Source organism: Geotrypetes seraphini, chromosome 16 (assembly GCF_902459505.1).
Source record: "Geotrypetes seraphini chromosome 16, aGeoSer1.1, whole genome shotgun sequence".
In the NCBI taxonomy this organism is placed as follows: Eukaryota; Metazoa; Chordata; class Amphibia; order Gymnophiona; family Dermophiidae; genus Geotrypetes; species Geotrypetes seraphini.
In genome coordinates, this window is record NC_047099.1 from 32,280,213 (window position 1) to 32,308,043 (window position 27,831).

Here is a 27,831-nt window from a genome sequence, read left to right on the forward strand (position 1 = left end):
AAAGGTTATCATGCGACTGTACCGGGCCATGGTACACCCCCACCTGGAATACTGCATCCAGCACTAGTCGACGTACATGAAGAGCAACAAAAATGGTTAAGGGACTCGAGGAGTTGCCATACAGTGAGAGATTAGAGAAACTCAGCCTCTTCTCCTTTGAAAAGAGGAGACTGAAAGGGGACTTGATCGAAACATTAAAGATAATGAAGGGAATAGACTTAGTAGATAAAGACAGGTTGTTCACCCTCTCCAAGGTAGAGAGAATGAGAGGGCACTCTCTAAAGTTAATAGGGATAGATTCCGTACAAACGCAAGGAATTTCTTCTTTACCCAGAGAGTGGTAGTAAACTGGAACACTCTTCCGGAGGCTGTTATAGGGGAAAACACTCTCCAGGGATTCAAGACAAAGTTAGACAAGTTCCTGCTGAACAAGAATGTACACAGGTAAGGCTAGATTCAGGGCACTGGTCTTTGACCTATGGGCTGCCGTGTGAGTGGACTACTGGGCACAATGGATCACTGGTCTGACCCAGCAGCGGCAATTCTTATGTTCTTTATAATCATCCTATCAAGCCCACATTATGAAGAGTGAAAGAAAAAGAAGAAAAGAAAGAGAAAGAAAACATAGAATGAATACACATTTGCAGGCTAATTTATACTTAACCCAATAATCCTGTAAAGAGAGAAAGGGTAATCATTTCTGAGAATTCTCGGCCTTATTCAAAATAAATGCTTCCAAATGAGCCGGGACCAAATAAATATAGGAATCCGATCCCCATGTTACCAAGAATTTACAAGGAAACTTAAAAAGAAAGTGCCTCCCTCTGCTAAGACATGAGGCCTCAGGAGAAAAGCCTTATGTTGAATTTGAGTTTGCCTGGAAACATCAGGAAACACTAGAATAGTTTGACCATAGAAAGGTACAGACTTTTTTTTTAAAATATGTCTTCAAAATTATCATCTCACATTTCACTGAGGACACAGAGACCAATAAAGTTGATCTTTTAATTATTACATCTTGAGAATTTTCTAAAATTTTAGTCAAATCAAGACATCCGGAGTATTTATATTAGCTACCCCACCTTCCTGAGTAACTTCTTTTATACCTCATGAAATATAATAAGCATTCACAATATTTTATATCTTCAATTAACAACTGTAACACATCCTTCACATACATTTTAAAGAATTCCCTTGGAGACAGAAAGTGAGTCACAGGAAAATTTAGTAGTCTCAAATTATTAGACCTTGAGGCATTCTCAAGTGCTTCCAATTGAAAATGAATCATCAAATTATCTTTTATAGAAAATGTCTGTACTGATTGACAGGACTTAATTTGAGATTCAATTTTCTCATAGTTTTTCTCCAACTTATTTAATCTTTTATCCTGTTCAGTGAATTTAATCATAGCTTCTTCTGTAAATTTACTATAACGTGATACATTTTCATATAAAGTCTTATCCAACTTAGTTATAGCAAGCATTATATCTTTTAAGGAAATCTCTTGTCCTATAGAAGAATGTTCATTCAAAGAATGATAAGTACAGGAAACTGGTGTTGGTACCTTTACTGTACCATTTAAGTTTTAATGAGTTAAGCAAGAAACTGCTGTTATTTAAATTATAAAGTAAATTTAATTGTCTCATATGGAGTAAACTGTATGGAATGTCATATATAGAAAGGAAGAATTTTGACCAATTGTGTGAAGTTTGAGAAATGATGTCATTTATCAGTATATAAGAGGATGAATAGCCAGAATAAGGCTCAGAGCTCTGGACAGAGAGTTACATGATTTTTGATTGGAAATATATATATTTGTACAGGATACCTTTGAGCAGGGTTGCAGCTTCTCCAGCTCAGGGATTCACGTCTACTCATTTTACTCCACTCAGTCATTTTAGCCTTTCCTCATAGGGCAGTAGTCCCATCCTTTTTATTATTTTTGTCACCTTTCTCTTTACCTTTTCTAATTCCACTATATCTTTTTTGAAATGCAGTGACCAGAATTGCAGACAGTATTCGAGGTGCACAAGGGCATTATATCATTTTCATCTTTGTTTTCCATTCCTTTCCTGATAATTCTTAACATTCTATTTGCTTTCTCAGTCTTATTATTATAGTGTATTTCTTTAATTTCTCCTCTTCTCGAGATATGGACTAAATTTGTGATTGCAATTGGTTTTTTATTCACTTGTTAAATTAAAATAAAAAAGTCTTAATTCTATGCCTGAACCCTGGATATAACTATGTCCCCTATCATTGGACTTATATATGGGGACTGAGTGTATTGCATAGAAGTTCGCAAAAGTAGTAGCTTGAGAAGTTAAGGAATAAGAGGTTAGCTTTCACAAACTACAAAAGATCGCAGAAAGAGGAAGACAGGCAAAAATATGTGGAAAAGATAAGAGAGGCTGGTCAAGTAGTCACTTGGAGTACTGTGTTCAGTTTTGGAGACCACACTACCAAAAGGACGTGCTGAGGATCGAGTCGATTCAGCGAACGGCCACCAGGATGGTCTTGGGGCTCAAGGTCTTGGGGCTCAAGAAAGATTAAAAAAATTGCGGCTGTACTCACTTGAGGAAAGAAGAGAACGGGGAGATATGATTGAAACATATAAGTACATCACGGGACGCATCGAGTCAGAAGATATCTTCTGGCTCATGGGACTCTCGACCACCAGAGGGCATCCGCTGAAAATCAGGGGAGGGAAGTTTCATGGCGACTCCAGGAAGTACTTCTTCACCGAAAGAGTAGTGGATCATTGGAACAGACTCCCAGTCCAGGTGATAAAGGCCAGCAGCGTGACGGATTTTAAGAGAAAATGGGATACTCACGTGGGATCTTTAAGGGAGTAAATTCAGGGGAGGGGATACTTGGAATGGGCAGACTTGGTGGGCTATAGCCCTTTTCTGCTGCTTTTTTCTATGTTTCTGTGTTTCTATGAAAGCAAAGATACAAGGAAGAAAAAATAGCTGATATGGTAAAACGGGGAGACAAAACATTTTCAGATATATCAGTGATAGGAAGAAGTGCAAAAGTGATATTGTGAGACTCAAAAATGAAGGGGAGAAATATGTAGAAGCTGATACAGAAAAGGCTGAATTACTTAACAAATATTTCTGATCTGCGTTAATGGCTGAAGCACCAGGAGTGGGACCGCAGAAGACAAACACGAATAGGGATGGAGTAATGGTAGATCCTGATCGATTTTCAGAGGATTGTGTTCATGAGGAGCTAGCTAAATTAAAGGTAGACAAAGCAAAGGGGCCAGATGGTGTACATCTGAGGGTGCAAAAGGAACTTAGGGAAGTTCTGGTGGCTGACTGACCTTTTCAATTCTTCTTTAGAGTCAGGAGTGGTACTGAAGGACTAGAGAAGGGTGGATGTGGTCCCTCTACACAAAAGTGGAAGTAAGGAAGAAGTAGGGAATTACAAGGCCAGTATGTGTAAACTCATGGAAACACTACTTAAACGCAAGTTAGACATGATCTTGGAGGATGGGAATCTGAGGGATCCCAATCAACATGGATTCACTAGGGGTAGGTCATGTCAATCTAATCTCATCGGCTTCTTTGATTGGGTAACAACGAAGCTGGACTCCGGGGAGTCTCTGGACATAGTATACTTGGATTTTAGTAAAGCTTTTGACAGTGTCCCACACCGCAGGCTTTTAAGCAAGATGAAATCAATGGGGATAGGTGAGACGCTAACTACTTGGGTCAAAGATTGGCTGAGTGGTAGACTTCAAAGAGTGGTGGTCAATGGCACCTTCTCTGAAACATCGGAAGTGACCAGCGGAGTCCCGCAGGGCTCAGTCCTGGGTCCACTCCTTTTTAACATATTCATAGGGGACTTGACACGAGGGCTTCAGGGTAAAGTAACATTATTCGCCGATGACGCCAAAATATGCAATATAGTAAGGGAAAATGATTTGCAGGATTGTATGACGCAGGACCTGCTTACATTGGAGAACTGGTCCTCAACATGGCAGCTGGGCTTCAACGCCAAGAAATGTAAGGTCATGCACCTCGGTAGCAGGAATCCATGCAAAACCTACACCTTAAATGGAGAAACGTTGACCAGGACGATAGTTGAGCGAGACTTGGGAGTGATCATCAGTGCAGACATGAAGGTTGCAAATCAGGTGGAAAAAGCATCATCCAAGGCAAGACAAATGATGGGATGTATCAATAGAAGTTTCGTAAGCAGGAAACCTGAGGTCATATTGCCACTGTACAGAACCATGGTGAGACCTCACCTGGAGTACTGTGTGCAGTTCTGGAGGCCACATTACCGCAAAGATGTGCTTAGAGTCGAGTCGGTTCAGCGGATGGCCACTAGGAATATTTCGGGGCTCAAGGGTCTCTCGTATGAGGAGAGACTGAACAAACTGCAGCTCTACACTCTGGAGGAACGCAGGGAGAGGGGAGACATGATTGAAACGTTTAAATACATCACTGGTCGAGTCGAGGTAGAAGATGACATCTTTCTACTCAGGGGACCCTCGGCCACAAGAGGGCATCCGCTCAAACTCAGAGGAGGGAAATTTAGGGGTGACATTAGGAAGTATTTCTTCACGGAAAGAGTGATAGGGCACTGGAATAAGCTTCCGGAGCAGGTGGCCAAGGCCAACAGCGTGCTTGACTTTAAGAATAAATGGGACATCTACGTGGGATCCCTACAGAGGCCTAGCAAGACACTCAGACTTGATAGGGCGGGTCAGTAGAGTGGGCAGACTTGGTGGGCTATAGCCCTTTTCTGCCGTCACCTTTCTATGTTTCTATGTTTCTATGTCTGATTTCTTTGGTAAGCAAATTAATGGAAATGCTTTTAAAACAGAGAATGGTGACATTTCTGGAATCCAGTGGATTACAGGACCGAAGGCAACATGGATTCACCAGAGGTAAGTCTTATCAAACAAATCTGATCAATTTCTTTGACAGGGCGACAGAGAATTGGATAGAGGGAGTGCACTAGATGTGGTGTATTTAGATTCTAGCAAAGCCTTTGACAGTGTTCCACACAGACATCTAATAAATAAACTGAGTGCCCTCGAGATGGGCCCCAAAGTGACGGGCTGGGTCGGAAACTGATTGAGTGGAAGACGACAGAGGGTAGTGGTCAATGAAGATTGCTCTGAGGAAAGGGATGTTACCAGTGGTGTGCCTCAAGGTTCTGTTCTTGGGTCTGTTCTTTTTAACATTTTTATAAGCGATATTGCTGAAGGGTTGTCAGGTAAGATTTGCCTCTTTGCAGATGATACCAAAATCTGCAATAGAGTAGGCATCCCGGATGTTGTAAATAACATGAAGAAAGACCTAACGAAGCTTGAAGAATGGTCTGAAATTTGGCAGCTAAAATTTAATGCTAAGAAATGCAAGGTCATGCTTTTGGGCTGCAAAATCCCAAAGGAATGGTACAGTTTAGGGGGTGAAGAACTTATATGCACGACAGAAGAGTGGGACTTGAGTGTGATTGTGTGAATGTGATTGTATGTGATGATCTTAAGGTGGCCAAACAGGTTGGAAAGGTGACGGTGAAAGCTAAAAGGATGCTAGGGTGCATAGAGAGGTATGGCCATTAGGAAAAAGGAAGTATTGATGCCCTTGTATAAGACTCTGGTGAGATCTCATTTAGAATATTGTGTACAATTCTGGAGACAGCACCTTCAAAAAGATATAAAAAGGATGGAGTCGGGTCAGAGGAAAGCTACTAAAATGGTGCATGGTCTTCATCATAAGGTGTATGGGGATAGACTTAAAGATCTCAATATGTATGCTTTGAAGGAAAGGGGAGATATGATAGAGATGTTTAAATACCTACGTGGCGTAAATGCGCATGAGTCGAGTTTCATTTGAAAGGAAGCTCTGGAATGAGAGAGCATAGGATGAAGTTAAGAGGTGATAGGCTCAGGAGTAATCTAAGGAATTACTTTTTTACAGAAAGGGTAGTAGATGCATGTTACAGTCTTCCAGAAGAGATGGTAGAGACAGAGACTATGTCTGAATTAAAGAAAGCATGGGATAGGCACATGGGATCTCTTAGAGAGAAGAAGAGATAATGATTACTGCGGATGGGTAGACTGGATGGGCCATTTGGCCTTTATCTGCCATCATGTTTCTGTTTCTATTTATTCCAACTTTGAGTAATCCCACTTTTCTTAAGCGCTAAGCCAAGTCCAGGGTTTGATTAAATATTGGTACAATGAGTCTGGTGATTCTAGGTGACCTGTTAATTGGGCCATCCTTGGGGAGCAACTGCCCTGGACCTTGAGTTGCTACAGCAGCACCATCGCAATATCTGGCATCACTTCGGAAGTAAATGTCAAGCAGCAGCAATGCATACAGCAGAGATAAAAGAAATATAGTTCCCTTCTCTATACATCTCCATATCTCTTTGGGGAAACTCCCACTCTTCAATCTTTTTTTTTTTTTTTTTTTTTTTTTGGGGGGGGCTTTACACTGGCTGAATCACCTTGAGTCCTACTCTCTCTATGGTTAGTCTTGCCTCATGAGGTCTCTTCCAGCTCTATTCCTCTGTCACACTGGATCATCTCGAGGTCTTTTCCAGACCTATTTGTCCATAATTCCTATAATTTCTAGAACTATTACCTTACCCTGGCACCAATGTACTGTCCCAGTCCATGTGGAAAGGTGATGCTAGCCAGCACCAAGGCCACAAAACCAGCATACAGGATCTTACTGTGCAAAGACAAAATAAGTACACCTTAAAGATAATTTCTGGAAAAATACTTTTATGAATTGCATTTCAGTGGTGCACTTGCATAATGACATACTACCATTTTGTTTTCAGTGTTTTACTTACAGCTGTCATGTAAAGAGGCCCACCTAATAGTGAGATATAAGCATGGTAGCCAATTACCCTCTCCCTGAACAAAGTGATGATGCCTTTGCTTTAATAATTTGTTTTCCTTGTCCTATTAGTTAATTCTTTTGTAAATCGAATCGAGCCCCGTCGGGATGATTTGGTATATAAGACCAAGGACTGGATTGAATTGAAGAAATTTGCTCGATATTGGGGCTGCTCAAACAGCTATGTCACTACAGAAGTGGCATCTGGATAAGTTGCCTATACAGGCAACATCTTATGAGCTCTTTTTGGCATAATGCAAAAATACTATGGTGACCTTAGCAGTAAATTTGAGAGACTAAGATCATACTCCACATATCATGGCTTAAGAGTGAGGTTCATGGTATGTGAAAAACCAACCTATTTCAAGATATGACCGCCAAGTAGCACTTATGGAGATAAGAAATACAAAATTCCATTTTGACTGATCAGTAGAGGGCCATCTCTAGACCAGCAGGCTTTCGTCCCAGTTGAGTCTTGATTTTTTTGCAAATTATACCAGAGCTGGTTCTTTACACCCACAGAAATCTATACTTCTGGTGAGAGACTTGATAGACAGCACTCACTAGTTCATCATGAAGTCATTGATCTTTTTGTGTTTCTGCAGGAAGATGAGCATGTTGCGATGACAGAAGAGGTACAGGCAGCAGAGGCAACCACAGATGATCCTGTGAAGGGGCAAAGCAGAAGAAATATCACAAAGATCTAGTGCCCTGAAAGAGCGACCAGTTCTTGTTTTATTCACATACAGAGATCCTTCTTCTTCTAGATTAGTATGTCCAGCCTCAGTTCTGGATTATTCATTTACTGTAAAATAATAGTACAGTGTTCCCCCACAAATTCGTAGTTTCACTCATTTGCGGTATTCTCCGGCTGCCTCTTCCTGGAACAGAACTCCCGTGAATATTGGGGGAGTACTTTATTTCATTGATTTCCAGCAGTTCTTAGTGGATTTTATAAAATCATAGGGTCAATATTCAAATAAATTTAACTGGGCAGGAGATGCCTGTGTGAGGCTCTCTGCTGATATTCAGCAAATCTTAACCGGATGGTGCCGCTGAATGTCAGCACTAAGGGCTGGATTCTCTAAACAGCACTGCTATCAGTGGCCACTTAGAAAAGCAGTACCGATTATGTGTCAGTTACACGAAGGCACCGTTTACAGAATTGCAGCCACCTCAAAAGTGTGCTTATGTTTATTTAAATTCTTGCTATACTGCTTAAACTATAAAAAAGAACAAAGCGGTTTAAAAGTAGGTGCCAGAAATGTAGGCCAGGGTTTTACAGGCCTACATTTCCAGTGCCTACTTTCGACAAGAATTGCCTGCCGGTGCCTACATCAACTTCTGGCATAAACCGTTCTGAGCTCCCCTGGGAGAACAGTATAGAAAATTGAACAAATAAATGTAGGTGCTGGTAGGTGCCTCTATGGATGGGAGATGGCCACCATTGTTTGAAGGCGCTTATAAGCACCTACATTTTTTAAAAATTAGATTTTAATTGGTTTTAAATGACATGGTCAATTAACGCATTATCTATCACCAATTAAACCACTTATGTTAGGCAGTGATAGGGTGCCTACTGCTACCTAACTTTCGACACAGCTTTGAGAATTTAGGCCTAACCACCTAAGCCAAAACTGCCTATTCAGTAGGTGGTCCAGGGGTGGAGTCATGGCAGAGTTGGCACTTAACTGGTTAACTGCCAAGATTCAGCTCTTAACTGGTTAAGTTAACTGGCCAAATAGGACCACATAAATAGAAGTTCTATCTTTTACAAAACCGCACAAGAGGTTTTTATCACCGGCTGTCGCGTTTAATGTTCTACACTGCTCCGACAGTCATAGAGTTCTTATGAATCGATTTGAATCGATTCACCCAAAATGAATAGGTGAATCGATTCGAATCGTGAATCGGGTAGCACTAGTGTTAACTACCCCAGTCTACATGGACAATGCTTGGCAAACAGAGGTTGGGACCTGAAACTCCAAGACAATGACTCTCTTTACACCTTAGCCATCAGAGGTTGGGGCAAGACAAAGCCATTGGGCATTTCTAGACAAAGACCCTATTAAAATTCAATCAGGTCCTGCCAAGCCAGAAAGCAAACTAGATGACATCATCCAGCTAGAACAGAAACAAGAATTGAACTCCTGAGTTGTGATTGGACATTACTCCTGAGTGCCTGACCTGGTGACTGGACCAGACTTCAAGCCCCTGGAGTCTATAAAAAGGAGAGATTTACTAAAGCTCCTCCTCTTTGGATCATCACTGGGCATTCTAAAGAGACTTCAAGGTTCTTGTAAGATATAAGGGATAGCGGAGACTGCTCAGAAACAACCAATAGCTTCCCTGTAATCTTCTGGAAATGACCAGAATCTCTTCCTTTTGTAATCCGCCTTGAACTGCAAGGTATTGGCGGAATAAAATAAACTATTTTGTAATGTAATGTAATATGAAGGGGTTCTATCATAGTATGGGTGGTTGATCGCTGGAATAATCTTCCACAACAGGTAATTGAGGCAAGCAGCGTGCCAGATTTTAAGAAAAGATGGGATTGGCATGTGGGATCTCTTCATGGAGGTAGTTAGGGGGTGGGCCATTAGTGTGGGCAGACTCGATGGGCAGTGGCCCTTTTCTGCCGTCATGTTCTATGTTTCTATGCCCTATAGGCAATTGTAAGAAATTTAAAATGGATTCTATAATGCATTGGCAACCAATGACATTTTTTAAATAAAGGAGTAACATGGTCATATTTTGTATATTACTCAGACTCTCAACTTTGTATTCTGTATTGTTTGCAGACAGTTGAAGTTAAAGTGTGATGTTCCTGCATAAACCAAGACAAGAAATTCAAAGAGAATGAAGTAAGGTATATCAATCTTAATTGCAAGACAAACTCTTTTTCACTAGTGATGATGTCTGTTCAGTAAAAGATCATTTATAATGAAAATCAATACTTACATAGTGAAAGCTATCTATGGTAGGTACTATATATGCCTTCTAAATAAAATAGTCCAACAGACTATAGTTTTGTTTACATTTAGCACCAGCCCATGCTCTTTGACTCATTTATGAGACTCCAGACATGTTTGAAGTTTAGTTAAATCAAATGTAGTTGAAGAGTCCTTGTAAACTAGTAAGATATAAGAACAGCCATACTGGGTCAGCCCAATGGTCCATCTAGACCAGTATCCTGTTTCCACAGTGACCAAACCAGGTCACAAGTACCTGGCAAAAACTCAAATAGTAGCAAAATTCCATGCTAAAAATCTCAGAGCAAGCATTGGCTTCCCTCATGTGCATCTAGTTTACCCACCGTTCTAGGGTAAACTAGATGCACATCTCCTTAAGAGTGGCATAGAGTGATACGGGTAAGGGTAAATTAGATGCACATCTCCCTTGAGAAGCATACAGTGATATGGGGACTAAAACTATGCCAGGGTACACCTGGCGAAGCCTCCGCGTGTGCAGATCACCGGACTTGATGGACCCAGGGTCTGATCCGGAGATGGCAGTTCTTATGTTCTTTATGTTCTTATGTCTGTCTCAATAGCAGACTATGGACTTTTCCTTCAGGAACTTGTCCAAACTGTTTTTAAACACATCTACATTAACCACTGTTACCATATCCTCTGCCAATGCATTCCAGAGCTTAACTATTCTCTGATGAAGTAAAAAAAAAAAATTGATTCATTGTAAAAAATTGATTCATCTTGTCTCTTTAACTAGTATGCTGCTAATGGTTTTCTTTAGTATCCAAAATGCATGATTACATACTTATTTTGCAATGAATCTAATTTTCTAAACCCTTATGATGACTTATTTCCAAATCCAAAATAATGATTTATTGAAGGTCTTGACATTGCATGTTGCCTTCCTTTCTTTCAAAGATATTTCTGCTGTATTCCGTAGGTGTAACGTTGGACTTACCCCAGAATTGCATAGGAGAGGTACTCAGGGAGATCGAAAGGGAACTCAACACTCCAGTTAGTGTGGAAGAGGACAGCAACAGTTTCTGAGAAAAAGATAAGGCACTATTATGCACTTACATTGGTTTATTTGCATATGGGCAACTGGCCTGAACACACAGATTATCTGGATGGAAAGAAGCTTTGCAAGGAAAGATCCCTGAAGCACTAAATCAGAGATCATGCAAGGGAGGAAGGAAAGGCCTTGAAGGATAATAGAAAACGTTGCCCACCTTTTTCTTGGTTCACCACTGCCAGCAGTCGGAACATGATGGCAGCACATGTGGCTGCGAAGAAACCCCTCCAGTAATTGCGGACGTCAAAGTGTGTGGCAGTGGCTTCCACACTAAATAGAACCCCTGTTGGATGTGGTAAAAGACACATGAGAATTCTATAGACAAGGCTGGCTGTATCACTGAAAAATTGTGTTTCTTGCACATGGCCCCACTTTTCAGCCCCTAATGACTCATGCAAATGAGGCCAGATTTCCTCTTTATGGCCCCGCCCTGTTCCTCCCCTAGCCCTTCCCTGAGCTCCAGGATGTGTCTAGAGGGCCTCTATGCATGCGTGGATATCAACTGAAGAGCCGGCTATTACATCCTCCACTGATAGACCACTCGACTCTCTTTATGCTGGTTCAGATAATATGAATTTAATAAACAGTAATAGCTTACAAGAACAAATCATACAGCATACAGAGTAATAGAGCATACACCAGGCTGGCCAGACTGATGGAGAATTTTGGATCAGTTCTGAAACCTTGGTTCAAGGAGCTTTCTTTTATATGATTCTGACAGCTCTTGCCCACATTTTCATTAATCATATTCATTAACTCACATATTAATCTATTGATTGGTTAATATTTCTGAGTGATACTGTGTGTCACGCCCTTTCTATCTACATCTATTCTATTTCCCAGTAAATGTCCTATTAATATACCAAGTTCCTCTCCATGAATACCTGGACCTAACAGCTTTCAACCCTGTGGTTAACTTTTCTTAAGTTTTCACATCCTTTATTCTTGCGAAGCATCCCGTCAGCATCTTAGTGAAGCTTTCCATCAGCATCCTTATTCTTGTGAAACTTCTGATAGCTGCTGGCCCTGCTAACTGGAAGGAGGGGGGGCAGGATCTCTTTTTCACAAGAATTGTTTTTCTTTCCAGCTGTGCCTTCTGTTTGAACTTGCTTGAACTACACTCACATCTCGAATGTATATGAATTTTAGAAAACAGTTAAAAACTTACTTATATGATAATTTTTCTAATTGACTATCATATATTTTTTGTAATTCACTACCTGATGTTCAGCTTTCTTTAATTGTTAACCACAAGGATCCACATGGTTTTGCGGTATACAAATGCTATGTTATGTGTTGCCAAAACATGAGATTTTTTATATTACAGAAGTCTCTCTTTCTCAGATGTTTGAGGAGAGGGACTACACATATTGCAATTCAAGTACATTATCATTTTATGAAAGTTTCTATATTGATCTTATAAAATTTATCACAGCCTGCAAAAATCCATGTTCCAGGACTGATATGACCGCCAGAACCTGTTCACCTGGGAAGACTTCAGTACTCTTTCTACAGATCCTTGGGCCTAACAGTTTTAAAGGATAGAATCCTAACCTGGAAGTGAAACCCAGAGCCTATCAAACCAATCCTAGGCTGTAAATCATAAATCTTTAGGTAAAGAACTCAAAATCTTGTACCTCCAACTGGAGCAACAAAGCAACAGGCTACTCCCACAGCTGCTCCTGCAATCAGCATCTCATATTTCCTGCTTGGGTTCTAGGTACAAAGTGGAAAATGGTGAAGGCTTAAAAAACAGTTTCCTAAAGCGAGTATAGCATTATGGGGGGTATAATTAAAACTTTAAAATGTCCAAAAACCTGCCTAAGTTGGCACTTGGACGTCCTACTAGCAGGGACGTCCAAGTGCCGATAAAACAAACCTTCTGGACGTTCAGAAGCTCTTCTAAGCTGCTGTGCATCCAAAGCAAAAAGGGGCATGTTGGGAGGTGTGTTATGAGCAGGAATTGGGCAGGTTTCCACCTGGACATCCTGAAACAATAATGAAGCTTTTCCAGGAGGTCCTAGGTGGAAGTTACATGCCAAAGTAAAACAGGTCTAAGTGCCCCAAAGGTGAACAAACTGACAAGATGAAGACTGGAGGGTTTAAGGCATGACCCCACATTTTACTCCCCCAGTGGTCACGACTCACTCCCACCACCTAGAAATGGGGGGGGGGGGGAAACAGCACATTGAGGGCTTGCCATCAGGTGATTGTGGCAGAGAAATCCCTATCAGCTGAGCCAGTTTTGGGGATTCCTGCTGGCTCAGCTGAAGGGGATTCCCTCTGCCAGAAAAAATGGGAGCCCTACACCCCTTCCCCGACCCCCCTGAACATCACCCCCACATCCCTGCCCCCCCCATCGCTGGACATCACCCGACTTCAGGCAACAGTGCCCCCCACATTACCCGACACCCTTGTACCTTGCACTGCAAAATTGACAGGAAGGAAGCCCACTCCCTCCTGCCTATAGGGCCACGGGCTGTGAATGACAAGCCTACCCCCCAATGCATCCCAAGATGCTTTGGGAGGGTCCTAAAGCCCTGATTGGCTCAAAATCGCCATTTTGAGCCAATCAGGGTCCTAGGCCCCTCCCATTGCATCCCAAGATGCATTGGGAGAGGGAAGGCCTGTCATTCACAGCACGCGGCCCTATAGGTAGAGGGGGCAGGAATGTTGGGGGATATGGGGGGTGATGTGAGGGGGAGGGGTGAAGGGCTCCAGCTGATCCTGGCAGGGGGAATCCCCTTCAGCTGAGCTGGAAGGAATCTCCAAAACCGGTTCAGCTGATGGGAATTTGTCTACCTCGATCAGACAAGATAGTTAGGTATGTCTACAAAACTTGTTTTTGTGCATTTTTCAGGTGGAAATTTTTATTTTTGAAAATGGCCAAAAAAGGTTAGGTGTCCTAAGAACCAAAACGTATAACTAGATCATATTCAAAAATAAAAGATAGATGTCTGGAAGCTTTGAAAATGGACATTTTTTTCTCCTGGGTATGTGGACATCCTGCCTAAAATGTCCAACCTTAGACTTATATGTCCTATTGAAAATGCTCCTCCACGTAACCATTTTTTTTTTGTTCCTGGATAATAAGTGTTCTTTCTTAATTGCCTATGCCACAAAAGTATAGAAAATGGCTATCATTCTCCTTAAACTTTGCTTTTGTGACCAGGACATTGATTTTTCTGAATTGCCGTGGGCACAAATCAGTGGTAGGCACTTGATGAACTAATTTTGCCATAGGCCTTAGTAAAAAGGCTTCTTAGAGTGACTTCAAGAACTTTCTATCAATATAAATAGTAGTACAGTATAACTATAGAGATCTTAAGCCCACCAGCTCAGTTGAGTTCCAATTGCCTAAGTGGTAACATACGAGTATCTGCATTGTTTTAGATGGCATCCAGAGGCTGCAAACATCTGGCAGATGCATTTTGCTATGTATGCAGCCAATTTATCAAGACAAGAGGGAAAAAGTATTCCATAGAAGTATCTGCAAAGAAGTGTGATGTCTACAAAGCACATTTTGGCATGCTTGTTGGGGGCGGCTTTCGATTCAATAGATCATATTCTAGTGATCAGCAAGTTGAGTGAGTTAGGTATAAGAAGAGCAGTCCTCAACTGGTTTAAAGGATTTTTAGTGAATTATAATTATTTGTATTAAGAAATACTTTTTTTTTTCTAAGAAATGAAGTTCTTTTTGTGGAGTACCACAGGGCTCTTCAAACTCTCCAATGTTTGTTTTTTAACATTTTTATGTGCTCTTTACAAAATGTTTGCTTATCTTATAAGAAGTGTATATTATCATATGCAGATCAGTGACGTACCAACGGCGGGGTGAAAGGGGCAGACCATGAGTGCAAGCATGAGGGGGGTATTCCTAGCCTTGAAGTCATGATCCAGGAACTTCTCCTTCTTACGACCCTTCTCTCCTTTTCAGTTCGATGTCCCTTTACCTTCCATCAAGCTTCAGCTACGTTGCCCGTGGCTCCCCCTTCTGCTTTCTGCATCTGTTGATGATGCAATGTCCTGTTTCTGCCCAGGTGGACCGTGGCAAATGGAAAACAGGAAGGGGAGTCGTAGGCAATGTCGCTGAATCACTGCTGAGGCTGGCAGTGTTTTCAGCTTGATGGAAGGTAAAGGGACATCAGACCGGACAGGAAAGAAGTGAGAACATGCTGGGTCTGGACTAACTGGGTTTAAAAAAAAAAGTACAAAGCAGGGTCGGGGGGATATTAAATACAAAATTCCAGATTGGGCATGGGGGAAGAGGGAGAGTTTGGTGGGGAGAAATGCTGGACTGAGGAGATGGAGAGGGAAAAAAGAACGATGCCAGACCTCTGGGGCAGGGAAGGGGAGGACAGAAATGCCAAACTATGGTAGACAATAGGAGGAGGAGGAGGAGGAAACAGAAGGAGAGAAGAGGAGATAAACCACGAAAAGGAAGGAGAGAGATGGACGACAAATGTAGGAAAAAATGATTTTATTTTCAGCTTAATGAGTGAAATATGTTAGTTTTGAGAATTTACATCTGCTATCTATATATTTGTTTCTATTTATCTGGTGTTGTACTACATGCATGCAGAGTCTGGCATTAGGGTTTTGCTTGTGTACATTAGGACTTTTAATTTGTGTTCCTGTATTTGCTTAGGGTTGATCTATGTTCTACATGTGTGATCAAGGCCAGATGTTCTGGTAGGAATGAATGACGAGAAACATTATTGATGTCATGGCCCAAAATAGGAACATTTTTGTTAGCTCTCCTTCACCCCTTCTGGACTCAAAACAGCCCTTACTTTATGGAAGCGGGGAGGAGAGAGGGGGCAGCCGCGGTGATATTAGCTCCAGCATTCATAGGAATTCTATGAGCTTCAAAGCTGTTATGCTGCGGCCAATGCTAAAAACTGCACTACGATTTTATAAAAAGGGGGGAGGGGTAGTTTGTGATTGCATATTCCATACTTGGCAAAGGTGTTTTCTGTGTTCTGTGTGTACGAAAGACATGGTTCTCTATTAGCACTGACTGTACAGGATCAATCTGTACTAGTCTGGCTTGTTTAGTTTTACAATAGGTAGGTGTATTGATGTTCTACTGCTCACTGCAGTATGTAAGATGTCTTTTTCTAGGTACACTCTTGTTGTGCAATATGTGGATTGTTACTAAAAATCATGTTTTTCATATCGATGAGGGGGGTGCCCAAAAAATGATGGGTCCCGGGTGTCACATATGCTAGGTACACCACTGATGCAGATGATTGATGTTTTGCAGCTTATAACAATCTTCACTAGTTATTGGTTGAGAAACATATCAAGCTTAAGTCTGCTTGTCTGATTCATTACATTTTACAAACAAAATCTTCATATAATTTAATTTTACTTTTTTCTCAATTGCATTATTCTTCTACTAGATTAAATAGTAATTTTTTATTGCATTACCCACAAATTAGAGACATATGGTATAAACGTCAGCTTACCACTTTCGTATATTAGGTTGGATTTAAATGTGCTATGCGCTGTCTTCCTAAGGCTTCGCACACAGCTCATGTGTAAAACTCCTTTCTATACAAGCACCCACAAAATTGTTTGTAAAAGCCAACCTAACCTGTGTGCAAAGCCTAGTTTTTTCACTCAATGACTAGATTTTTCTCTCAACAAATAGTTAAGCTCTGGAACTTGTTGCCAGATGATGTGGTAACAATGGTTAGTGTGTCTGGGTTTAAAAAAGGTTTAGACAAGTTCCTGGAGGAAAAGCCCAGAATCTGCTACTGAGACAGACATGGGGAAGCCAATGCTTGTCCTGGGATTGGTAGCATGGAATGTTGCTACTATTTGGGTTTCTGCCAGATACTTGTGACCTGGATTTGCCACTGTTGGGAACAGGAAACAGGGCTAGATGGACCACTTGTCTGACCCAATATGGCTAGTCTTATGTATTGCATCAGCATCAGTGTGGAAAGATGAACAGAGCACAGAAAAGTAGATTTTTATTTTTTTTTTTACCTCTTTAGTACCAGCAAATTTGACCATGATCTTCCCTAGGAGAGTGGCCAGGATTGTGGCCATGTGCACAAAGGGACCCTTGCAGAAGAAAACGGGAAAAAAAGAAAAGGTTAGGAGGATACTGTCCATGTCCTTTCAGATACACAGTTGCATAGGAGGATTCCTCCCATCCCTACATCCACAGCTGAGAAGGTGTGAAGGATGATTTCATGTTGTTCACATTAACATACAGTTTTCAAAGTGTTTCTAGCAGGCAAGGAACGATTAACATTTCGGTGAGTGCTTAGACAAACAGTTATGTTGGACCCCATATCTTAATATAAATAGTTTGTTATAAGGCTGCTCAAGTTTGGCGCTCTTTACTTATGGAGAGCTAGGCCTTCAGAGATCCTTGAAGACTCACCTTTTTGGCATTATTTATCCTAATATCTTCTGACTTATTTTTTGTTATTGTTCTCTTATTTTTTTGTGATCTGCTTTGAACCTGAGCTGGACTTGGGAGTTAAATTTACAATTGACGGAGGTAATATTCATTTTGGGCTAGATTCACTAACCCCCAATTCCGTGTCCGATCCATTCCCGATTGCATGCAGGCCAACGAATTCACAAAAGGCCTGCATGCAAATGGGGACGATCATTGACACGCCCCCCACCCACAGCACGGATCGCTAGAGAGTGATCCTTGAGCATGTGGTAGTGACAGGAGAAGAAGCCTCTTGTCACTGCTGACAGGGCTTCTGCCGGCTTTATAATTTTTTTTATTTTTTTTTTCAATCAGGCAGGTATTTTGCGTGTATTATACATGCAAAATAACTGCTCAGTTAAAAAAAATAACACCCCCTCCCGAGTGCCTCCTCCCTCCCCAAACCCCTAAAAAATGCCCCCCGCGCTGATGCCCTGCCGAAGAACAAAAAGCAGGAGGGATGCCAACTCCCTCCTGCCATCTCAAACCCGTCCTGTCCAGGCCCGGCCCGGCCCACCTCCCTCCCTGTAGCTTAAGCTAGGCCGGCTGGCTGGCCGGGCCGGGCCTACCCCCTCCCCATACCTTTAAAATCATTGGGAACAGGAGAGGTGCTCATTCCCTCCTGCTCCTCCAGCCTCCTGCGCAGCAATGATGGCCTTAGGCCATGCCCCGATGCATCATCTGATTGGCTGAGGCACCTCCGAGTACTTAGCTAAAATAGAAGTCCGCTTAATCAAATGATACTGGAGGTTGCCATGGTGCTTAAAGTTCATAGGCTGAAGTTTAGTTGAAGTTCTGTAAACCTGGCGGGGTTTCAGAGCAAAAGCTCCTTCCTCAGTCTTTGAACTTTAAGCACCATGGCAACTTCCAGTATCGTTTGATTAAGCGGACTTCTATTTCAGCTAAGTACTCGGAGGATTTTGTGATTGATTTTTCAGTTAATCTGTGCTTTGGGTCTGCGGGCTTTGCATTCGGGGCATCACATGCTATTTGATTGTCAGTGGTTCCTGGCACTCCACTTACTGATTTTTTGTTGACACTAATTAATTTGACATTAATTACCACATGGGGCACCCAGATGATGGTGTGAGGCTGGCCCGCGTAGTGTTTGCCGGCTCTGCTTTTAAGTAAGCATCAGAGCGGCTCGTTTGAGCTCCTAGTCAAAGCTTTCAAATCCCACGCTGAAGGTGCTCCTTCACTATAAATATTTATATTTACTCTATAGTTGTGAATTATGGGGTGCTCAGATAGCTTGTGATGTCCCAGGGCATGCCCTACCTTTTATAGTTGTGTCTTTCCTTTTGGGGTATTTTTGTTGCTCCTACAGTTAGGCATGAAAATGTTTTATGTTAATTAAAATTTGATGAATCGCTTATTTTAATGGATGAATCTAAGCAATGTACAATATGTCTAAAAACAAACAATTAGAAAGGAACGCCATAACATAATAGAAAAGATGACATACATAAGAAACACACGCTTCTAAAAAAAAAGCAAAATACAGACTTACGCATGAAACTGTCTTTATAGGATTTGCATTTAACGTGCTTCATTCTGGACCCTAAATTTCTGTGCCATTTCTTTAATTTACCCCATAGCTTCCAGATTTTGGGTCTGCATCTCAAGAAGATAGTGGAGGTAGATGTCCCAGGGCATTGAGAAAGGCATCCTTGCCTTTTCCAGGGTCCCCTTCAAACTTACCACTTTGCCCAGGAAGATGGTGCTGCCAGCTGCCAAGGTGCAAATCACCCCAATTAACTTGGCCATGAAGGTTCTGAATGTGAAGAATTCTGCCAGCACCACACCCCGCAAGGTGACTTTCAGCTCTGGGATCCCTGAGCCTAAAACAGGATGAATGAGAAAAAAAAAGAGAAAGAATGAGAGGGGATAGTCATTTTCTTGAAATCCACAATATTCAGGCTGTATACATGCAAACACCCAGTGATGTTGTGTCAACAAGAGAGTGCCAAAATCTGCTACTTCTGTTTCCCTATGTGACAACAGAGCAGAAGGTCATCACAGAAAAAGGAACTACCACCTCTTAACTCCCAGAGTTGGCAAACAAGATCCTGTCATCATAGACAGTTACTTTTTGATTTTGGCCCTCAGACTTGTAGCTTCTGCTTAATTAAGAGAAATCAGAACTACCAGCTCCAGGATTCACTGGCAACTAGTTCCGTTTTTCCCAGAGACATAGCCAAACACCCCTCCCTGGCATCTCTCCCTCTTTCCCCCATTGTCACTTAACTCCACTCCCCTGAGTAGGGTGACTAGGTTACCCATTCCAGAAGACAGACATTTTGGCCAGTAATGGTTTTAAAATTACATCCCATAGCACTGTAGTATTTCTAGTCCATGATTCTATCCATTCAACATAAGAACGTAAGAATTGCCATAGTGGGACAGAATGAAGGTTTATCAACAGTGGCCAATCCAAATCACAGGTACCAGGCAAGATCCCAAGGAGTAAAACAGATTTTATGCAGTCTTAGGAATAAGCAGTGGATTTCTCTTTTAGGAAATTATCCAAACCTTCTCCAGCGTGAGTATCATTGCTGCCCGTGTCGGCATCGGTGCTCTCTCTGACGTCACTTCTGGGTCCTGCACCTAGGAAGTGACATCAGAGGGCAAGCCGACACCGACGTGCGTATGCTGCTCACATTAGAGAAGTTAAAAAGTTACAGGGAATGAGAAGGGGCGCCACCTTCACTAAGTCACTGATTAACATTTTCATTTTCCATTCTGTTCCTGATAATTGCTAACATTCTATTAGCTTCGCACACTGAGCTGAGGGTTTCAACATATCCTCGACGATGACACCTAGATTCTTTTCCTGGGTGGTGACTCCTAACGTGGCCCCTGATTCACATAATTATAGTTCGGGTTCCTCTTTCCCACATGCATCACTTTGCACTTGCTCTGCCATTTTGATGCCCAGTCTCACAAGGTCCTCTTGCAATTTAACAACTTTGTGTCATCAGTAGGATTACCAGACATCTGGATGTACCTGGACATGCTCTCTTTTTAGAGGACTGTCCAGATGGTTTTCTGGACTGGAGGGAGTTTGTCCGGGTTTTAGACTGTGACAGAAAAAGAAACTCAACCCTTTTACTGGAAATGCATCCAACACATGACACGGTGTCAGGTGACCTCTACTCCTGCACTCTCTCTCTTCTCCTCATTTTACTCACCACATAGATGATCTCCTGAACTAGGCAAGCAGGTCCTACCTCCTATCGCACAGGTCTCTGGCATTTGCAATTCTACCTCTCCTGAGTTCCAATCCTTCTTCCCATACTGGATTGTAGAACCAGCAGCAGCATCTCCTTAGTTCTCCTGAAGATGGGATCTCCTGAATGATCTCTGCTTTTCCCCTTTAAAGCACCCTATGCTCTAAGATTTAGATGCAGCTCAGGCTTAAATCCCCTTGTCTCCTCCATATTTCTGCTTAAGGGTCATAGCAGAGAAGCCAGGGGTGAACCATACAAAACAGTGAGATTCACCACACCAAGGAGTGAGATTGGAGGCCAAAAAGTGAGATTTTTCAAATGGTAAGTCCAAATCAGAATCATAAGTCCACCCATACAATGGATCAACTTTATCAGAAAAAAAAAAATGGAGCCAGCTAGCCACCCTACTATTTTATGCCTTTGAAGTCTGCTGAAGCCTCCCATTGAACTTCATCTTGCCAGAGCTGTGAAGGATGGAGGAGCTGGAGAGGATATTCTGTGAAAACATATTTACCTGCTGCCTGAGGGGAGATATACTTGGCCACACCAGCAGACACCATCATCAGGAGGACGTGGTAGACAACCCAAGAGAAGTACTGTAGGTATCGGTAATCTTCCAACATATCATACACCCAAAGGTTGGCTGCAAGAAAAACACAAAGAAGGGGAAGTGAATGGGATATAGGGAGGGAAGGAATGGCTTACTGACAGAGGACCCTACAATATGACATCCAGTGACAACGACCATGGAGATCCACATTTTCAATCTATCCAACACTCAGCTTACATATTTGGAAAAGGAAGTATTACAGAAAGGACTCAGCTTTGTTCCATCATTCAAATTTAACCATAAGCTACAGATTATTCAAGCATTTTCTAACACCTCTTCCACAAATCAGTATAAGTATTATTCGGTAGTTAAAAAATCCTTGAAATGGATTCCTCCAGGGAATAAAGATCCCCTAATAGAAGCATTCTCAACATGTGTCATGAATGAGGTATCTAAATTAGAACATAAAAAGAGACCAAGATATTTCAACTTTTCTAAAGAAGAATTTTCTGCTGTCAAGTCTCTATCTAACAACTGGGATATTGTTATCAAGCCCACCAAGGGCGGCGGTATTGTCGTTCAGAATAGGACAAATTATGTCCACAAGATCCTTAGACAGATCAACGACAGACAGTATTATCTGCCATTAACTATTGATCCTACTGAGAGACTCAAGGAGGAAATTGCAGAAATAATTGACATTGCCCATGCAGCAGGTTTTCTAACGCAAAAAGTAAAAGACTCGTGGTGAGAGGCATGTCCTGTAGGCAATCAGCCAGTGCAGCTCCATCTCTCCAGCCCTCTTTCCTGCTGGCACCCTCCACTGGTGGCTCTGGGCCCATCTGAAGGGCCTTTTTGCATGTGCGTATGTCGACGTGATATCACGCATGAGCATGAAGTCATCACAGCGATGTCTGCACACTTCTTTGAGCTAAGGCCACTACGTTTAGTGTGCTGCGGCTCAACAAAATTTGCGGGACACTGCTCTACTCTGAAGTGGAATTTGGGCAGGGCATGGGTGTTATGATTTATGCATACACTTTATCAAAATATGCACAATCCCACTTATTATATGCACAATCATTACCATCTGCTGTTGAGAAGCATAATGTTGGTTCCTTCAAACTAGGTGATGTTTCTGCAGGGCTTGTGCTAGTATTTTATAGGCTGCAAATAAGTGGGTTTTAGCCCTTTCAGTGTAGATCAATTATAAAGTTACCCTCTTTGCATGACATAGGTCAATGGAAACTTGGCTCATCTTGATATCTTTTTTCCGTCTTAGATTGTGGGGAAAAAAATGTGATGTACCTCTCTGAAACTTGGAAATTGTGACATCTAGGCCAAAGCTGATTGTGGCCATGCTGATTCCCAGCAGAAAGAGAAATATCCAGTCCTCACCAAACTTTAGGATCTGACGTCGGATGGATAGGCCCACAGCTGAAAAGGAAGACCATTGGAATAAGGTTTTCAGATTGGGAACCTCTACCTGGTATTCATATCTGTCCTTCCTAACTCTTTCTCCCTCTGCTCTTTGTATCTTTTTCTTCTGTCTCTTGTCTTTGCCATTTATCTGTCTCCTGTTTATGTCCTTATACAAAGCTCATTCTCCTTTTCCTAAAATAAATAAAATGTATGGTGTTTTGAATAGCCTCCTTTTTCTCAGAAACATTAATTCATTGCAACTGTGCTTACTAATTGTTAGAATTATGTTTTTGTTGTTTTTACTGTTTAGGTGTTCTTTATGTGAAATCTGTTTTATTAAAGTTATCAAAGGCAACATCCAACAAATACAAAACAGGCATGGCACAAACACAATCAACTGGTACAATTGAAAATAAGTAACCCCCCATCATCCCCCTCCCCCCTTAGGTGTTCTTTAATTAAAAAAAAAAAAAGTTTCAAAAGAAAAAAACCACTACTAAAATTATTATGATTTACCCAAAATATAAATGCAGCACAAAAAGATGAAAAGAAACCTCAAGGGAGGAGAAGAGAGCACTATGAGACATCACTAAGACCCCCAAAGTATGAATACAGCAAAAATAATTGAACAGAGACTTAACTCATGTGAACCGTTTAGTTCTTAAGCAGTATAGAAAAGTTTTAAATAAATAAATACCCAAAATGCTTCCCACCTTGTCTGTATTCTTTCAGACGGTCTAAAGAAAATCCAATATAATTTAATGCTGCCTTAATTAATTTGCAAAGCAATACTACACGTAAATCATTCTAGGTTTATATTCTGGACATACTTGGACTTACCATTTGAAAAATCTAACTTTTTGGCCTCCAATCTCACTCCTTGGTGTGGTGAAACTCACTGTTTTGTATGGTTCACCCCTGGCTTCTCTGCTATGACCCTTAAGCAGAAATATGGAGGAGACAAGGGGATTTAAGCCTGAGCTGCATCTATATCTTAGAGCATAGGGTGCTTTAAAGGGGAAAAGCAGAGATCATTCAGGAGATCCCATCTTCAGGAGAACTAAGGAGATGCTGCTGCTGGTTCTACAATCCAGTATGGGAAGAAGGATTGGAACTCAGGAGAGGTAGAATTGCAAATGCCAGAGACCTGTGCGATAGGAGGTAGGACCTGCTTGCCTAGTTCAGGAGATCATCTATGTGGTGAGTAAAATGAGGAGAAGAGAGAGAGTGCAGGAGTAGAGGTCAGGGTGTATCATAAGCAGTATATAAGTTTTTTAAATAAATAAATAAAATATGCCCTACATCAAGACTACTTAATTTTGGTTCTCGAGGTCCACAGACAGGCCAGGTTTTTTAGGATATCCACGATGAATATGCAAGAGAGATCTGCATACCAACGAGGCCGTGCATGCAAATCTCACTCTTTATATTGTGGATATCCTGAAAACCTGGTCTGCCTGTGAACCTCGAGAACTGGAACTGAATAGCCCTGCCCTACATAGCAACATAGTAGATGACAGCAGCTAAAGACCTGAATGGTCCATCCAGTCTGCCCAACAAGATAATCTCCTAGTATATGATATGATAACATATGCATACTTGATCTTGAGCTGTCCTTGCCATTCTCAGCACACAGACCACAGAAGTCCGCTTGGCACTGACTTAATTTTCAGCTATTGGAGTTGCCGTTGAAGCCCACTCCAGTACAATCAGATCTATCTAGCCATAATCAGGACACAGACCATAGAAGTCTGTCTGGCATTAGCCTTACTACCCGACTACAGGATTTGCCTAAGTTGATTTTATTTTTTTCTCTTTGTGCTTATCCTATACGTTCTTGAATTCTGTTACCATTTTTGTATCCTCTACTTCCTGTGGGAGGTCATTCCTCTTCAAAGCTAACAACAATTAGAGTAACTAAGAAGGAGGAGGAATGGGCCTGCCAGAAGCTTCATGCATTTGAATGGCACTTATACAGGAGAGGAGAGAATACAGAACCTGCCCATAGGACGACAGTGGAAACTGAGAGATATAGGAGAGCAGAAGTGGCCTAAGTCACTGGCTAGGGTACCATATATTGAAGGCACCAAGCACCCAGGCCAATAAAAACTGCTTACATTTACTTTAGTGTTATCCAGTGGTGCTACTTCAAAGAGGTGATACCATAGAACTCTGGCCCAGGTCCTGCCTCAGGATTCTGAAATCTTAAATCTGGTTCTGATGACAGCACATTTTCAAGGAGACCCCAGGGACTGTAAATACTGTGAACAAGCTTGATACTTTTGCCCATCAATTTACTTTATTTTTATGGAAAATATGCCTTAAGTTTGCATTGCTCTGCTTTTGTATATCGTGGGTTGTGTCCAGAGATTATTCAGCCAGTCTACAGTAATCCTTTATACGTGTTCCGTGCATATGGAAAGAGACTGGTAGAAGAGATTTTAACATTTTGGCCATAGATTCCAACAAATAATGTATGTACTCATCCCAGGATCATAAGGACATACAAATTGCAATACAGTTTCATATCAAAAGTCTACTTAGCCCATATCCAGCAATGGCCAGTCCAGCTCACAAGTATCTAGCACCATCCCAAAAAGTAGCAAGATTCCATCTGGCCAAGCAGACAGGAGAGGCTTCTATCTGCTTAAATCCCTTTGGGCTGCCTAATCCCCAATATTCAGGGGCACTAAACTGGGCAGTGTTGCATAAAAATCATTTCTGACTCCTTTAAAAAATGGGCAGGTCAGAGGTGGTATGGAGGAAGCATTAGGGAGGAGCCCAAAGTTATGTGGGGGCCAGCAGTGTTCAGTGGCAGCACCCACATAGCTAAGCAGGTAAATTTAGGACAGCTCCTTGATTCTGTCTACTTAGCTACGCAAGTGCCAGCTGAATATGGAATAGCAGTCACATAACTTTTTTGTTCCTTTAAAAGCCCTCCCAATTCCCCTCCTAGTCCGCTGACAAAGCCCCCTCCTTCCCTTCTCACTCCCTACTTCCATGAAGAAACCTACCTACTATCCTTGGTGGTCCAAGGGGATTGTTGGGGATAGAAGTGAAGCCCCCTCACTCCTGTCCCCAACAACCCCCATGGACCACCAGGGACAGCAGGAAGGCCTGAGGGGGCCTACCTAGACAGTAGCCCCCATGGCAGTAGGCCCGGAGAAAGGAGGAAGGAAGGAGGGAGCTTTGTCGGGGGCCAGGAGGAGGATCAGGAGGCTTTAAGAGGCACAAAACATTTGAGGTTGTCAGTCAATATTCAGCCTATACCTGCATAACTGTCTTATGCAGGCCCCAGCTGAATATTAGCCAGGACCCAAATAAGCCCCAGCGGCCAGCATTAGCCAAATTAGTCCCCGATATTCAATACCAATGCCTGGACATGGTCCAGCACTGAATATCTGGGACTAATCTAGCTATTGACAGTCAGCATTTTCAAAATTGCTGACCGAATATTGGTCTATATGTTATTTATGTTCAGGGATAAGCAATTGCTTTCCCCAGATCTACCATAACCACGTCATTCTCTTCTTGGTTGGGCTGAAAACTTTTCAGCACCCCCTCGTACACTATTTGTGCATGCATGCTCTATCAGAAAAGAATGCACACATCTCCAAAAAAGTAACATAGTAGATGACGACAGATAAAGACCCGAATGGTCCATCCAGTCTGCTCAACCTGATTCAATTTAAATTTTTTAATTTTTTCTTCTTAGCTATTTCTGGGCAAGAATCCAAAGCTCTACCCGGTACTGTGCTTGGGTTCCAACAGCCGAAATCTCCGTCAAAACTTACTCCAGCCCATCTAAACCCTTTCAGCCATTGAAGTGTGTGCTATTTCCCACTAATGCACATTCTTTACAAACAGTTCATACTATTTGACAATTGTGCATGACATGAGTGCATGTTATTTCCCAATAGTGCACGTTCTTTGTTAAAAGTGCACAATAGTATATACTCTCTTCAAAAGCTAGCATACTTTATAATGATATTGCTCCCAAACCAAAAAATGAAAATGCTCAGAAACAAAATGGAAACTAAACAAAATGAAAATGCTCAGAAACAAAATGGAAACTAAACAAAATGAAAATTTTAGGGCTGCACGAGTTTACATGGAATTCTCGTAGATATATAAATCAATATATTATATGACAAAATATGAAATAAATAACTGGGACAGAATGAGAAGAAAGCAATTTTTATCACATTCTCATAAATTTTTATGCTTTCAGTGTCTGTGTGTGTGTAGCTGGGGCCACTGTCTGTACCTGTTCTGTGGTGAGGCAGTACATATATGTGCATCTGAGGGAAGCTTGCACTACTGCTACCTGTGTTCAGGGGAAATGGAGGATTTCAGGGGGGGGTTTTTCCCAAATAAATTTTATTACCAACAAAAAACAACATACAACAAAAGCAAACATCATGTTTTCAAAGTTATATCCCCCCCAACTATCCCAACCCACCCGTCCCACCCAGCAAGTACAAAAGAATAAATGAATAAAGGGATGACAATAACAAAACAACTAACAGAAATTACTGTGTTCTCCAATGTAAATAAGGATCCCAAATCTTAGAATAAATATTAAGGGTATTGTGTCGTAAAGCTGTTAATTTAGACATCAGCTGAAGGTAATCCAACCGACGAGAGGATTTCAGCTTTGATGCCTTTCACCAGTAGCAGAGTCACCTTTAAAAAGTACAAAACTTTAGGTGTCTCTTCTACTCACGTTTGCAGAACCCAATAAGCCTCCTGGCGACTCTTCTCCCTACTGACTCATTTTCTTTTGGATAGTACTGGTAGTGATCTTCCAGGTCCCCTTCCGTCAGCTCACTGTCTGCTTGGCTGTTCAGGCGCACATCTCTGGTGAGGGGTTCCACCTGCACTTGTTCCCCCTGCTGCTGTGCCCTCTTCTCACTCTTCAGAAGACCCATCTCTCCTCTGGGCACATCAGAGAGTGACTTGGAAAGCCCTGTGTGTGATGCTTCTGTCTTTTCAGACCTTTACTAGTCCTGTTCTACCTGGTTTAAATCTTTATCCAGCCACTGACAGGATTGGGCTGGTCCCACCCATTCTGAGCTCTGTCTGATTGGATAGAGAGGGTCTGGTTTAGGCAAGGTGTTTGCAGAATGAGCTAAAGTTTGTGAAATGTTGGTCTGTTGGGCCACCTGTCCCGTTACAGGGGATAATGGAGGAGCTGGCATACTGTATGTCCAAAAACAGAAATCACAGGATGCATATTTGGAGCTGAAAAAT

The 27,831-nt window shown here is 41.8% G+C and overlaps 1 protein-coding gene across 1 annotated transcript in view; it reads right to left on the reverse strand.

Annotated features, from left to right (window-relative positions):
- The window catches only part of LOC117349797 (chloride channel protein ClC-Kb-like), a 60,220-nt gene extending 32,711 nt beyond the window's left edge, over positions 1–27,509 (reverse strand). The window contains exons 1-10 of the mRNA XM_033923392.1: positions 27,305–27,509; positions 22,465–22,593; positions 21,121–21,249; positions 19,078–19,217; positions 16,914–16,991; positions 12,554–12,632; positions 11,074–11,199; positions 10,803–10,887; positions 7,437–7,538; positions 6,617–6,701 (exon numbers count right to left, since the gene is read on the reverse strand). Coding sequence (XP_033779283.1) covers positions 6,617–6,701; positions 7,437–7,538; positions 10,803–10,887; positions 11,074–11,199; positions 12,554–12,632; positions 16,914–16,991; positions 19,078–19,217; positions 21,121–21,249; positions 22,465–22,593; positions 27,305–27,509 — 1,158 coding nt within the window. The remainder of the gene's footprint in view (positions 1–6,616; positions 6,702–7,436; positions 7,539–10,802; positions 10,888–11,073; positions 11,200–12,553; positions 12,633–16,913; positions 16,992–19,077; positions 19,218–21,120; positions 21,250–22,464; positions 22,594–27,304) is intronic.
- Between the last annotated feature and the right edge of the window lie 322 nt (positions 27,510–27,831).